Raw genomic sequence first — 16,426 nt, 5'->3', positions numbered from 1 at the left:
TACATTTTAAGTACGCTTTATTTATATGTTTGAAACTATGTTTTATTTCTATGACCTATACACAAAGGGGTAGCGTCAAAAGTAAAGCAATACAAATCAGTTGAAAAGGCTTATCTCATGAGATCGACACATTGCACAAAAACCAACAACAAAAAACACTAAAGAAACACATTTCAGATCTGAGAGTACTCACAGTTACTGAAAGCTAGTTTAATGCAAATAATTACTATTAGTAATCATACCATATTTTCCTGATAGCATCGAAAAGTTTACCTGAACGTATTCAAGTTGACGGGCTTGCTCGAAAAACACATCACCTTAAAAATTAGAATGACTCTGAGCTATCCCTTTTGATAGTTTTCCATAATTTAGAATTTAACCAAATCTAGTCTCTTCTATTTTTACACGATAATTTTTGTTTAACCTCAGTCATATTTGAAATATCAACGACGTGTTTTATTGAAAAAGAAAAAATATTCTGTAATGCTGGTAATGCACACCTTATAAAAAGTTAAATAACAAAAAGACCGAATCCGAGGAAAATTCTTAACTAAAGTCCCCAATCAAATGGAAACAAAATCAAGAGCCAAAACACGAAACCAATGGGTAACAAACTGTCATATTCCTGAATTAGTGCAGGCGTTATCTGACGCAGAAAATGGTTAAGTTAACCGGGTTTTATAGTTTGTCTAATCTCTCACTTGTATGACAGTCGCTTAAAATTCCATTATATTGACAACAAAGTGAAAACAAAATATGAGAGGTAAAAATTGAAAAAAATGTCCTGCAGTCGACAACGTATTATAATCTAAATCACTATAAAAACAAATACAGATGTCAAAAACAAAAACTTTGTTTCATACTCTCAATAAAGATGAATGACAAATCTGAATAAATTTAACTAAAACAAACTATATGTAGGTGTTAATACAAGAAAGTTTCATCATATTTTGATGCTTTTTCGAGTCAAATTTACCATGTTGTCAATTATGAAGATTTGTGATTTTTCTCTGTTTAAACATGTTAAAGAACAAAACGCATACTTCAACTTCCTTGTTATAAATGATTAAAAAAAATACCTATCTATGAAAGTTGAAAGAAAAAGTTATATGGGATGTTTATGTTTCAGGTAAAATCATTTTTTGTACCCCTCACCCATTGTTTGCAAAATTTCAATAAAAAAGACTGACTTGATTAGTACAAAAAAAAATGTACTAGAATTTGAAAATTTCATTCCTCAAAAACTACTTATTGGAAATACACAATTCTTTCACAGAGTTAAGTTTGATCAGGATAATTGTCAAATTCGTTGCTATTTTCCACTTATATTACATGTTTTGGAAATAATTCCAGAACGAGATTTCAAAGAGACTGAACGAGACTGAAATGTCACAAGTATACATCCTTAAGAGGTCAATTAACAATTTTGGTCAGAGTAACGTTTTTGTAGATCTTACTTTGCTAAACATCATTGCTGTTTACAGTTTATCTCTATCTATAATAATATTCAAGATAATAACCAAAATTGGCAAAATTACCAATTCTGGTGCAGCAACCCAATAACGGGTTGTCTGATTCCTATGAAAATATCAGGCAAATAGATCTTGACCTGATAAACATGTTTACCCCATGTCATATTTGCTCTAAATGCTGTGGTTTCAGATATATACGCCAAAATCTACATTTTACCCCTATGTTCTATTTTTAGCCATTGGGGCCATCTTGGTTGTTTGGCCACATTTTTAAACTAGATCCGCCAATGATGATTGTGGCCAAGTTTGGTCAAATTTGGCCCAGTAGTTTCAGAAGATTTTTGTAAAATGTAACGACGACGGACGCCAAGTGATGAGAAAATCTCACCTTTGGGCCAGGTGAGCTCAAAGTTGATAAGTCTAATAATTCAAATTCAAATGAATTTTTCGTTTAAGAAAATAAAAGTGGATTTTGCTGTGCAACTTTTTCAGTCCTATAAAGGGTGCCAAGATATTAAAATATTTATTAGATTTAAAAATACAAATATAACTATGTTCCGGCAACAAAAAGCAAAATTAGCTGTTATATTGAATATTTTAAATTACGTATCAGCGTTTTTGTTTTACGTTCTTTAAAATGACAAAGTTTGGGCGTGGTGTGTCCTTGGCACGTTCGTCTTGTATATATATATAGGACGTATTAGGCAGCAGACATCACAAAGGATTTTGATAACCTAGTTGGTTGTTCTTTTCAAGGTAAGTAATACTAGTCTTATATAATATTTTTATTTTGTAAATTGATTTTGGCAAATGAAAGTATACTTAAAATATAAAAAGCTAAAATTAAGGTGAGCATATGGAATAACCGTATTTACTAAAAGCTGTTTGAAATACTAATATAGGGAGTTATGATTTCTTAATGTATGTACCAAGTAAGGAATATAACAGTTGTTATCAATTAATTAGATTGATGGGTTTCAGCTTTCGATTTTGCCATTTAATTAGGTTGTTATCAATTCGGTTGATGTGTTTGAACTTTCGATTTTGTCATTTGAATAGGGACTCCCCGTTTTTAATACGGTATTATTTTGTATTTTACTCAAGGCATTAAATTGTTTCCCAATCATATTTTTTTTTCTATAATCTACCCCCATTTAAACGGATTCTTATTAGTCTTTTCCTGCGTCAGTAACGTGGTTCGGGATTCACCTTTATGAATAACACTCACATCAAAATATTTGAAAGTCAGAAATGTATTGGTTCGTTGAAACGTTAGGATCTGCATGTATATGATAAAAAGAAATTTAAAAAGTATAGCCAAATTCATCTTAAGTCAACTTTGAAGAATATTGAACTCAACGTAAAGGCGTGATTGAATTTCTCCCTTTACAGATCAGATCAGTATGCGTTATACTATGATAAAGAACGAAAAATAGATACAAAGATGGCGACAAAGTATGAATATAAAACAAACGAAATAAATTTGAAGTTACAAAATGATTATCACCTTTTTGAAATTAAAGGCATGATTGCAATGTCCTCCAAAATTTTTTTTACAGAGCAGTGTTCTACTTTTTTAGACAAATAATATCAAAGTTATAGAAAATTCTACCAACTCTAATAGCTCACAGTATGGACAATTCAATCTGAAGGGGTCTATAATTCAGTTTGACAGCTTCAGACATACTAATTTGTGACTTTGTTTTAACTGGACACGACTTTACTTTATAAATTAACTGTTTACAAAACTTACATTTTTGAAACACTAAGGTTTTTCCAGCTCAGGAATAGATTACCTGAGCTGTATTTGGCAAAACTTTAAGGAATTTTTTGTCCTCAATGCTCTTCAACTTCGTAAGTTCTTGGCCTTTTTAACTTTGTTCGAACGTCACTGGTGAGTCTTTTGTAGACGAAACGCGCGTCTGGCGCAAATACACAAATTTCAAATCTGCATCAATAATGAGTTTGTTTACATTAAAATATACTACCCACTTTTTTAATATGTAATTCCATTCGCCTACTTAATATTTCATGCATAAAATATAAGGAAATAAAGTTATACACTGTCCAGACTATATTTAAATTAGTAGATATCGAAAATCAAAGGTTATAATCGTGTCCTTGGACCATACATAACACAGTCCTTTTTTATTTGGTGCTTCAAAAGTGAGAATGTTTTTATATTCTACCTCATTGACAGCGTTATTATCCAAAACGAAACATTTTGAGCATACTAATGTGGTTGTTTTTTGCAGGATTATTAATACAACTAGACGAATAATGATGATGAATGTATTTTTGATTTTTGTTTTGACTGTTATAGTACTGGTCTCCAGTAAGTATGATATACGTTTGATATTAGTGCATTGAAATTGCATTAGATATATATTATTATAAACATGATCACAGTAAATTCTAAACACAGATAGGTAATGTAGGCTTAAATAAAAAGAGATAAATGATTTTATGTCAATGATACAATACTCAATATGCATAAAAAAAATGGCACATCGAGATCATTCAGACTTCACAACTTTATATTTTTCATTCATAATTGTATTCGCCAAATAAATATTTTGGAATTTGTTATATATGATTATTGAATTTAATTGTATATCTTCTTTAAAATTATGATTTTCCCCCAACAGAATCGACTTGCCTCATTGCATTTTCTTCTTACATGAGCGAAAACAAAGCTATCTCACAAAGTAATTCAATTGGTTATGGAACAACCTTAATCTTTGATAAAGAAGAAATAAATGCAGGATCAGATTACAGCGTCGTAACAGGGAAGTTTACTGCTCCTTATTCTGGTATTTATGCATTCACTTGGACCATCTGCGTAGATTCACGTTATCCTAACCCTTCTGGAGAATATAATTACGGGGAATATGGTACAGAACTAATGATGGGCAGTAGAAAAATCGGTGTTTTACATACAGACACTGAGAAAAGGTACGACGACGCATGCTCCACAGGATTTGTCATCAAATATATACCACATAAGAATCAAGTTTATGTCAGAAATACCTACGCTCACCAAGGTCGTCTGCTAAGCAGGGAAAGTCAGACCAGAACAACGTTTTCGGGATGGAAAATGCAATAAAAGGCAGACCTAACGGAACAAAGCTCTCCAGATCTAAAATTTAATATTCAAAATAAAATTTGAAGAAGATGTTTTATTTTATTTTTTTGTAAAAAGGATAGAAAACAAATAGATATAGAAAGATGTGGTATGAGTGCCAAAGAGTGTATCAGTTTTTTGCCCAACATAACAAAAACTAAAGAACGAGCATTACAAACCTAACCATAAACTCGGTTCATTTTTTTACTATCTCGAAGGGTAAGCAGAATCTATAAGAAGCCGCCCTTAGATGTTTTATTTCGGGGCATGTTAATGCCGACTATGCACGAGTCTGGTTCTTAATCAACCCTTACTGTTCAGACACTTGTGACGTTTTATAAATTTTAAGTCGCAACACCATGCTCTTTGATACCGAATGAATGGAAAATGTATATACAATATGCAAGTGGAGTTGGCATACCAGCACTAAGGTGTGTGTGTGTGTGTGAGGGGAGGGGGTATTTATATATATATGTTGGCTACTGATATGAAATTTGATATCATGCACCAAACTGTGATACTAGAAATATAGAAAAGTTCTTCTTGAAATAAGTCCAGTATATAATTGAATAGACAATGGTTTTTTTCTCAACTAAACCACTGCACAAATCTTCTCTCAGAACAAAATTTCCTATATTTTGTTCTCTGATGTACATTCATATTTCTTTTAAGCCACTGAATTTTGCTGAATTCTTCAATTTCTTTGATAAATTATCGTGTCGGCCAAAACAATTTTCACCATTACTTGTGTGACATATTCTTAGAGTTTATAATTAACATGCTGTAATTCGCTATGACCTGGTATTGCAAAGTTTAAAGTTTTCCCTCTTTTGCTGGTCGAAAACATTGTCTTAATTCCGAAGGGATAAGAGGGATATGTTATGCAACTTCCAAAGAAATAATCCAATCAAAAACAGGAACTCCATTCTGACATTTGTTTAATCAAGAAATTTTACACTGCTTTTACCTCCGATTACGTGACACCGTCATAAACGTAAACTAATACGAACGAACTTGTTTTAGTTTCATGATTTTACGTCGGTAGGCTCCAGGGCGATCTCCAAAACTTCTCATGGTCTTGTCTTTAAAAAAAAAAAGGACAGGTGAAAAACATGTTTTGTCAGTTTGATGTTGACAACCGTTTTCTGTATAAATTTTACTCATGCAAAGATTTTTTTTTAACAAAGATAAATTTTTCATTTTTTTTTTTAAAGTTCAAATTTAACAAAGACTAATTGGGAGAATCAATGGTGGTATAATATTACACCTATAGGTAAATTTAGCTCTAGAATAGTGGCATGTTCATGTACACATTTTGTCCTTTAATTTTTGAAAGTTATAATTTGCTGTACAATGTAAAAAAAAGTCACAAAATTACCAAACCCGGGGAAAATCCATAAAGGAAAGTTCCTAACCATATGGCAAAACCAAAAGCTCAAACACAACACATTAAACGAATGGACAACAGCCGTCACTATACTCCTAACTTTGTACAGGCATTTTCTTGATATGTAGAAAATGGTAGACCAAACCCAGTCTTGAAGCTATCCAAACCTCTCACCCGTATGACATTCGCAAATTCCACTATATTGACAACGTTTTGTGAACAAAACAAACAGATTTGCCGTACAATAAAAGGTAATTGCAAGCCAATTAAATATATCTATTTTACTAAAATAACGAGGTCCAATGTGTTAGCCGTCATGGGGTAAAAAACGACAAATCAAAGAATTCAACTTTATATATAACTAATATAGGAAAATTACACCATTCCAGACCCTTTTGTTTTTCACATAATTAATATTGCCAAAAATTAACAAGTTCTGGGTCGAATCCGATACTGATACCAATAGTATATTCATCTTTTATTAGGTAAAGTAGCTACCTACCCGTTTGTTTTTACATAAAATAGCCTCCAGTTTGTAATAACACAAAGTAACTTCCAATTTGTTATTACATACAGTAAATTCCAGTTTGATCGTTAAAACGTTAATACCACAAATGCTGCTAAAGTTTCTACTGCGATTATTATTATAGGTTTAGAACAGCATATTTGTTTTATTCAACACCGTCATATCATTGCAGGAAATAGTTCATGTTCACAACGCGTAATATTTTTTGTCCTTGTGAAACAATATTTCCCCACAGGAAATTCAGCGGATATTTTGTAGGAACATATTCGGATATGTTTACTAAATTGTTTTACATTTAAAGTTCGCTTTATTTATATGTATGAAAATATTGTCAATATAAGTGGGCTAATAAATATACAAAATCCAGCACCTCTATTCTTCACTTATCAGATTCAGCAGACATTTTCTTTGGTTCTATTGCAGGAGCGAAATGACAAAATAATATAACAAAATACACAAAGAGGTTACAATGCAACAACAACTGTCATATTCCTGACTTGGTACAGTTGAAAAAGGTGAATTGAATATGTTTTTATAGCGCTAAACCTCTCACTTGTACATGTATGACAATCGCATCAAAATCCATTATATTCACAGCGGTGCGTGCACAAAAGGGATATAATAAGTAAAATAGTCAAAATATTGGTACAGCAGTCATCATTGTGCCACAAAATATCTTATTTTTTGTTGTTGTGTGCACCTGGTATGGCATCAAAATGTTGTTTAATTCAAAGGAAATATGATTAACGCTTGGACTTATTTACGAAAGGGGAAATATGAAAACATCATGTTTTAAAATATTTTGCCAAAAACTTAAGAAAGCAGTTAAGATTTAAGTTATTTACCTGAAAATGCAATAAACAAGGTGTTTCCCTATATGCGGAATGAGACTTCTATGTGTTATAGTAATCTTAGATGCGGACAAATCAAGAAAAATATCTTCTTGTGTTGAATCTTGCTTTTCACCAATCTTCGTTATTTAATTTAGCAATTATACCGCTGTTACACTAATCTTAGTAAAAAGGCCAAAAGTTTTCAAAGTAGACAATGTTGATTTGTACACGGACATAACATGTACATTTCATCTATATGCGGACAAATTGTTGATTTAAAATAGGAATTGGCAGATTTGCATTTACATTTAAGGGGCATGTATAATCCTATTGTAAGGCATTATGGCCGTTATGCAAATAAAAAAGTACCCAAAATGCCTTATGTTGAGTGTCAAAATTTGAAAGTTGTTACAACCATGTATTATATTGACAATTAAACAATTTGAACGTTAAATACTTTCCACACAATAGTACAACATGGTGTTATAAGTAACAATATGTAGCCTTCAGCAAGGAGTCAATGCTATACTATATCACAAGCTATGAACAGCATTATATACAGGAACAAAAGACACGTGCAATTACTGAGTAACACATGTATGGGCGTTTATCACCACCCGCCCCCAAACCACCAAATAAAAAACAACAAAATCACAAACAAACAGGGGCAATGGTCAATTGAAAAGGCAAAGTATAGATATGAGAGTACTCGCAGTTACTAAAAGCTAGATCTGTTATTGGTAATCAAAACATATTATCTTTAAACTGTAGCATCGAAAGTTGACCCGGAACGTAAATTGGGGGCTTGAAGAACAACATCACCCTTGGAATCCTATCGTTTTGTTTATATACATAATGTATCCGTAAAAACACTGGACGTAAAATGTTTGTTGCGTCGACTTTTATTCAAAGTTGTACTACAATGTAATAAGGTAAGAAAATACCAAGAATTTCGCCAAATTCAACAAAAAAAGCATTATTTTAATATGAAAATTTTAATTAATGTTTAGGGATGTTGCCTTCTTTACTGCATATACTGGAAAAAGTATTAGATGAAATTTCAAAATCAGATGTTTTTTTTACTTGAACCATTTGCATGACGTTTAAAACTACAGTGGAAATGGTAATATGTTAGTGTATGGCCAGGGAACAGAAAAACTATTTAAAAAGAGATTTTGATGTTTAATGTTATATTGGTAATTCTCATCGGATTTTGTCAAATGTGTTGACGTCTTTTCTATTATATTTATGTGTTATGGTAAAGAAAATTAATCACCGCATTCATTTATTAGATTTGATTTTGTTCAACGTAATCAGTACGATATTTTACCTTTCAAGTTAGATCCAAAACAAACCGGACATAGCTTTATAATATAGTTAATTGCTACCTTAGTAGCTTGTATTTTGTGTCAAATTTATGGGAAATAGGTGACATCTTTGCCCTCTTTTTGCAATATTTTTAAGCAAATACATGCAGGTTGTTGCAATACAGCAAAAAGAAAATAAGTATCTTTAACCATTCAACTACTGGATATCAAATCTACGAAAAAAACTGATTACATACTTATGCACATGTATTACAGAAATAGTATGCTTTATTTGTAAGAAAGCAAGGAAAAGGGGATGGTAAATTTTATGTATATTGCTATCTAACATAAGTACTAATCCAGTGACAAATCTCATTTTGTGGTGTCATTCCCCAAAACGAAAATAAGTATCTTTAACCATTCAACTACTGGATATCAAATCTACGAAAAAAACTGATTACATACTTATGCACATGTATTACAGAAATAGTATGCTTTATTTGTAAGAAAGCAAGGAAAAGGGGATGGTAAAGTTTATGTATATTGCTATCTAACATAAGTACTAATCCAGTGACAAATCTCATTTTGTGGTGTCATTCCCCAAAAAGAGCAATACAAAGTACATATGTACCATTACATATCAGTGTCAATTATGAGGAAGTTTTTATAAGCATTTGCATTGGTTCCTCTTTGTTAATTTAGTGCAAGTCTTACATACTTCCCAAATGTGGTCGGCGTGTCAGCCACTGCCTCACTTAGATTTCTCGGCGCCCGTTGCTGTCTACACCTGCTTGTTCGTCTTCTTTTCACTCTCTGAGATCCGTTACAGTTATTAAACTGTCTCTCTGAGCTCTTACCACCTTGCCAACAAATCCAATTGCTTTATTTCTATATAGATATTTTAAATGTATGATTTTACTCGGACCTTCTACTGAATATAACCAAATATACGGAAAATGTGTCCATGGGACACTGATAATACCCCAGCTAGCATATATAACATTATAAAGGGTCATTACTCAAGAGCGGCCACGCAAATTCGCATTGAACTGTGTTTTATGGAAATAAGCATTGTGTATACGGCGTTTCATAAAATTTGGTTGAGGCAAAATAAAATTAGAGAACGGAAACTAATATTGTTGGGACTTACGCACGGACAAGGGTAACACGAAATGCCCACTCCGAAGCGGCGCGGAATAAAAGTTTCGGAGTTTTTTATACTAAAATTGTGCATACTCGACCATTCCCGATTATCCCTACGACCCATATACGATCAGGTCGATCTGGTCTGGTCGAGATCAGACTGAGATCGTGAAAAAAATGATTTGGTCCAGCTAGTCGAGTAAAGATCGTGAATTGATCGGAATTATCGATTAAGTATTCATTTTGTTGTCGGGATGGAGTCCTGACGGGGTCGTGAATTACCGAGTTAAGGTCGTGTACAGTCGGATGGCGGTTGGGTAGTAGTCGTGAACAGGCCCGATCAAGAATTTGGTTGAGCTTGGTCGTGGAAATTTGGACAATCGGATTCATCGAGTTGATCTGATCGGCAGTGTGAACCTAGCTTAACATACTTACATGTACTACTAGTATTTGAAGAAATTGAGCTAATGTGGGTTGACAAATGATGTCTATGTTAACAGCATTGCAGTATTCATGTATTTGTCATATTATGACGAAACTTTTATATATGACTGTCTTGTAGAGCTTATTCACTTGAAGTTATTTGAGTTCTTTCGCATATTTGAATGACAAAACTTAGTTTTGAGTATTTTTAATGTGAAAAGTTTAGTTGTAAGCATATTTTATAATTTCATAGAATGTCTGAGAGAATTGTTTTCCCGGATGCCAGAAAAAAAAGGGGGGGGGTGTGTTTTAAATGTAGCCCGTTTTATGTGAGATAAATCGGACAGAACCAAGAGTTCAACTTGGAGAGACTTTAAAGCGGTAAGCAATTATATTTTACAGTCCGTACACATGGTACATAACCTGTTGAGTGGACAACTTGTTTAAATTTACACCGATAATCAGAATGTAACAAAGATAATAAGAAAAATAAGTACGAAGACGGAGCTTCAGACATAGCTTTAGAGGTTGTTTTTTTTTTGTTTTTTTTTTAAATATATGTATAATTGTAGTAGAAATTACCAGAAATTGAATGGATCCTAAGAATATAAAAATATTCAAGCTGACAAAAGTAAAACATTTGGTTTCGATGATCCGGGTGTCTCAGATGTTGTTTTCAAATAATTGATACGTTATGGGGTTCATTCTGTTGATGCATTTACATATGACCGATCAGCTTTTAAAAACTGCATTAGTTTGGATAGTTCCTATTTATTTGATTGATAGGGTAATTTATTAATCATATGCATAATGTGTAAAGCAAAAGCTACATTAGTGGTGCTTGAGTGAAAATCAGCTGTGTATTGGCCTATAATTGTGAAATGTTTACCATATGAATATCAAGGCTATATAAATGATTTCGTGATTAGAGAAATTCAAAATCAGTTTTAATACAAGGATCGGACGAAACAGTAATTTTACAATGAAAACAGTTAACAGTAATGCGTAAGTGTTAGGCATAATAGTTGATTTTTCTACTTAGTAATTTAGATGATTATCTAATATTTAGATACGCGTATAAGTGTACGCCAAAGCGTGTACAGTTTATTCGTGAACAACATAGATGTTCTGTGACATAATATACAGTATTATGATGGACAATATATAGACTTTCAAGAACTATGTTGCGCAGTGTAACATAAAGAATCACACAGTGTGATTAGAAGTTGATGTATATAGATATGAGATGTATATATGTTTAGACTTTCATGAGCTATGTTGCGCAGTGTAACATAAAGAATCACACAGTGTGATTAGAAGTTGATGTATATAGATATGAGATGTATATATGTTTAGACTTTCATGAGCTATGTTGCACAGTGTAACATAAAGAATCACACAGTGTGATTATAAGTTGATGTATATAGATATGAGATGTATATATGTTTATACTTTCATGAGTTATGTTGCACAGTGTATCATAAAGAATCACACAGTGTGATTAGAAGTTGATGTATATAGATATGAGATGTATATATGTTTAGACTTTCATGAGCTATGTTGCACAGTGTAACATAAAGAAACACACAGTATGATTAGAAGTTGATGTATATAGATATGAGATGTATATATGTTTAGACTTTCATGAGTTATGTTCCACAGTGTATCATAAAAAAACACACAGTATGATTAGAAGTTGATGTATATAGATATGAGATGTATATATGTTTATACTTTCATGAGCTATGTTGCACAGTGTAACATAAAGAATCACACAGTATGATTAGAAGTTGATGTATATATTTATGAGATGTATATATGTTTAGACTTTCATGAGCTATGTTGCACAGTGTAACATAAAGAATCACACAGTATGATTAGAAGTTGATGTATATAGATATGAGATGTATATACGTTTAGACTTTCATGAGTTATGTTGCACAGTGTATCATAAAGAATCACACAGTATGATTAGAAGTTGATGTATATAGATATGAGATGTATATATGTTTAGACTTTCATGAGTTATGTTGCACAGTGTATCATAAAGAAACACACAGTATGATTAGAAGTTGATGTATATAGATATAAGATGTATGTATGTTTAGACTTTCATGAGCTATGTTGCACAGTGTATCATAAAGAATCACACAGTGTGATTAGAAGTTGATGTATATAGATATGAGATGTATATATGTTTAGACTTTCATGAGCTATGTTGCACAGTGTAACATAAAGAATCACACAGTGTGATTAGAAGTTGATGTATATAGATATGAGATGTATATATGTTTATACTTTCATGAGTTATGTTGCACAGTGTGTCATAAAGAAACACACAGTATGATTAGAAGTTGATGTATATAGATATGAGATGTATATAATTTTTTATTATGTTTATACTTTCATGAGCTATGTTGCACAGTGTAACATAAAGAAACACACAGTATGATTAGAAGTTGATGTATATAGATATGAGATGAATATATGTTTATGTCGTGTACAAGTTGCGATTTTGTACAGGTTATAACATGTACAAAAATATTGTACATGTTATAACTTGTATGATGCAAAAATACAAGTTATAACATGTACAAAAGTACCCCATACATGTTATAACTTGTACAAAATATTGCTTAAAAATGGTTTTAACTTGTACAAAATTTAAAATAAATCTTAAAGAAGTAAAATATACATTTAAATTCACCAATGCATAAAGAACAACAATAAATAGGCTAATATATCTTTATATCAATATCTTTGGATCTATTCTTCAACATTGTTGGCCATCAGCATGACTTATGTAAATCTATAACTCACTTTTTGTTTTAAAACTATAATATCATTGCATGAGGCGAATGTCATTTTGATGTTTTAAATATATATCATTTACTTTGAAAGCATTTATTTGTAGTCTTTGGATGTTGTCTGCTCCTTTTGCGGGTTGTTGTCGTTAGACACATACCCAATTTCAATTTTCAATTTAATTTGTAGACACATCTATCCTGGATATCCTCTTATGTCTTTTAGTGTCAACTAGAATGAAAGTATTTTACTATTGCCTTCAAAGTGGACACTCACAATTATAATTCATCAAATAAAGATAAGTCCATAGATAGGCATAAGAGGATCATAAGACATGTCCTAAGATAGATGGGTCGTTTTAAAAAAAATTCGAATTTTCAGTACACCCATGCTAACTTTTTTATTTCTAATGGAAATTTCAGTTGTAATGGTTTAAATGAAAGCTTGTCGATTTGAAATTCAGAACATTAATAATAAACACACCTTACATCTATTTTGATAAGATTAAACTGCATTTAAGACCCATTTTGGGGGTATTTGTCTGCGTACAGTCACTACAGTGTCAGAAAGTCACAATTTAAATGATTTTTTTGCGATTTTCTGATCGGCTTGATATCTGCAAAAGGTACTTTTTAAGAATGTTAAATATTACTTTAACGAAAAATCGTAGCTTCTATATCATTGTATGTAACATATTATCTACAAACTAAATCAAATCTGTGTACATGAGGTTCATGTCTTTCCTGTTACCGCTACTTAAATCAGCCTTTAAATTATTCTCCCTATGAATATTAAATCAGTCAGTGTTGATCTCAAAAGTACAAAGTAATCTTTAAGAATGATATAGAATTACTGTCTGTTGATGAGGTAAATATGCGGTTTTATTGACTTTTAAAGTGACTACAAATAGATGCTTTCAAAGTAAATGATATATATTTAAAACATCAAAATGACATTCGCCTCATGCAATATAAACAAAAAGTGAGTTATAAATTTACATAAGTCATGCTGAAGGCCAACAATGTTGAAGAATAGATCCAAAGATATTGATAATGAAGCCTGGTCCAATGAAAACTATTTCAGCTCTCTCTTACTTTTACAGAGTAAGCATATACGACATTGTTTTAGTCTTTGCATGTTATAAACATGAGAGGGGGGAGTATTTCCAAAAATTATAAAGAATCGTTCTTAAATTTGTTGGAAGGATTTAGAAACTAGTATCTAATGTAATTGTCATTGAGGAATGCAAGCTTTTAATAAATAGTTTCACACTTATTTCAACCATGATGGACTGCATAAAACATACAATTACATGAAAACACATTTTGCCAACATTATTCATGAAACATATATTTCTGAAACTTTGTGATCATTGTCCTTAACAGAAAAAGACACTTCTGGCCTATTTATTGTTGTTCTTTATGCATTGGTGAATTTAAATGTATATTTTACTTCTGTAAGATTTATTTTAAATTTTGTACAAGTTAAAACCATTTTTAAGCAATATTTTGTACAGGTTATAACATGTATGGGGTACTTTTGTACATGTTATAACTTGTATTTTTGCATCATACAAGTTATAACATGTACAATATTTTTGTACATGTTATAACCTGTACCAAATCGCAACTTGTACACGACATTTATACTTTCATGAGCTATGTTGCACAGTGTAACATAAAGAAACACACAGTATGATTAGAAGTTGATGTATATAGATATGAGATGTATATATGTTTAGACTTTCATGAGTTATGTTGCAAAGTGTATCATAAAGAAACACACAGTATGATTAGAAGTTGATGTATATAGATATGAGATGTATATATGTTTATACTTTCATGAGTTATGTTGCACAGTGTATCATAAAGAAACACACAGTGTGATTAGAAGTTGATGTATATAGATATGAGATGTATATATGTTTAGACTTTCATGAGCTACATGTACATGTATGTTGCACAGTGTATCATGAGATGTATATATGTTTAGACTTTCATGAGTTATGTTGCACAGTGTATCATAAAGAAACACACAGTTTGATTAGAAGTTGATGTATATAGATATGAGATGTATATATGTTTATACTTTCATGAGTTATGTTGCACAGTATATCATAAAGAAACACACAGTGTGATTAGAAGTTGATGTATATAGATATGAGATGTATATATGTTTAGACTTTCATGAGCTATGTTGCACAGTGTAACATAAAGAATCACACAGTGTGATTAGAAGTTGATGTATATAGATATGAGATGTATGTATGTTTAGACTTTCATGAGCTATGTTGCACAGTGTATCATAAAGAATCACACAGTGTGATTAGAAGTTGATGTACATAGATATGAAATATGTATATATCTATAGAAGTTTAATGTTTATCTACATGTATATAATTATGAAGTTTTGATTGTTTTCTTCTATTTGCAGAATTTTCAATGGAAACAGTTTGAGAAATTATCCAATGATTCAAGATTTGCAAAAGATTTGTCTTCATCACCATCGTTTGCGAAGCGTCCGGTTCAATATTTCGTATTAAGTGTTCCGAATGTCGACTTGAAATTGATATTAGTCCTGTTTAGTGGTTAAAGATTTCTGTTAAATTAGTAAATTAGTAATATCTTTTCATATCGGCATTTTATTGGCATTTAAATGTATTATTATCGAAGGTGCTCGCAGTTACGTCGAATTGAAGTTGGTCACATTGGTATTTATACTGCACTCGTTCTATTTGAGCAGTCAAAATGCGTTGACTGTATATTTCTATGATATAGACAGTCACTGACCCGATATCACTTTTCCTCATGAATATTTAAATAGAAGTTGCCGAAATAACATTTAATTATTCATACGACCTCTTCAACCTGTTCTTGTTTCCAATGCATACAACGATGCGTTGAACGACTCAACCTTGTTTCTTTTGCAATTATTGGAAAAACATATTTCATTTATTAATAAAATAATTTGCAACCTATAACTCATTAATTTGTTATGCTTATGATTGATATTTTAGTCCATACTCAAATGATTTTGTTGACCATCGAGTGTGGGTTTCAACAGGTAAATGTACATTTCATTGTGTTAAATTTCTCCGTGAGCATGATGCACGTATGAGACCTGGCTTTTTAAAGGTCATTTCCCCAAATATTTAAATCAAATAAATAACCTTAACGCATTAAACAACAATTGAAAATGTTTTTTTTAGATTGCAGTATAAAGACAATAATAGTGCATTGACTTGACATATCAACGATTCGGCCCAAAACGGGTCAATAGCTCGGCACAGCCTCGCATTTCCCCGTTTCTAAGCCTCATCCTTATATCGTTGATATGTCAAGTCAATGCACTATTATTGTCTATATATGCAGTTGCTGCTATGTTTATTGTACGTACATGTAGGCGT

The 16,426-nt window shown here is 31.6% G+C and overlaps 1 protein-coding gene across 1 annotated transcript; it reads left to right on the top strand.

Annotated features, from left to right (window-relative positions):
* Nucleotides 1–2,182: 2,182 nt before the first annotated feature.
* On the top strand, nucleotides 2,183–4,644 carry LOC139522400 (complement C1q and tumor necrosis factor-related protein 9-like). The gene is made up of 3 exons (XM_071315918.1): nucleotides 2,183–2,228; nucleotides 3,728–3,807; nucleotides 4,121–4,644. The coding sequence occupies exons 2-3, from the start codon at nucleotides 3,753–3,755 to the stop codon at nucleotides 4,576–4,578; spliced, it is 513 nt and encodes a 170-aa protein (XP_071172019.1). The 5' UTR covers nucleotides 2,183–2,228; nucleotides 3,728–3,752; the 3' UTR covers nucleotides 4,579–4,644.
* Nucleotides 4,645–16,426: the final 11,782 nt, after the last annotated feature.

This window comes from Mytilus edulis, chromosome 5 (assembly GCF_963676685.1).
Source record: "Mytilus edulis chromosome 5, xbMytEdul2.2, whole genome shotgun sequence".
In the NCBI taxonomy this organism is placed as follows: Eukaryota; Metazoa; Mollusca; class Bivalvia; order Mytilida; family Mytilidae; genus Mytilus; species Mytilus edulis.
Note: the sequence above shows the minus strand (reverse complement) of the source record. Positions and strands in the feature narration are given on the sequence as shown.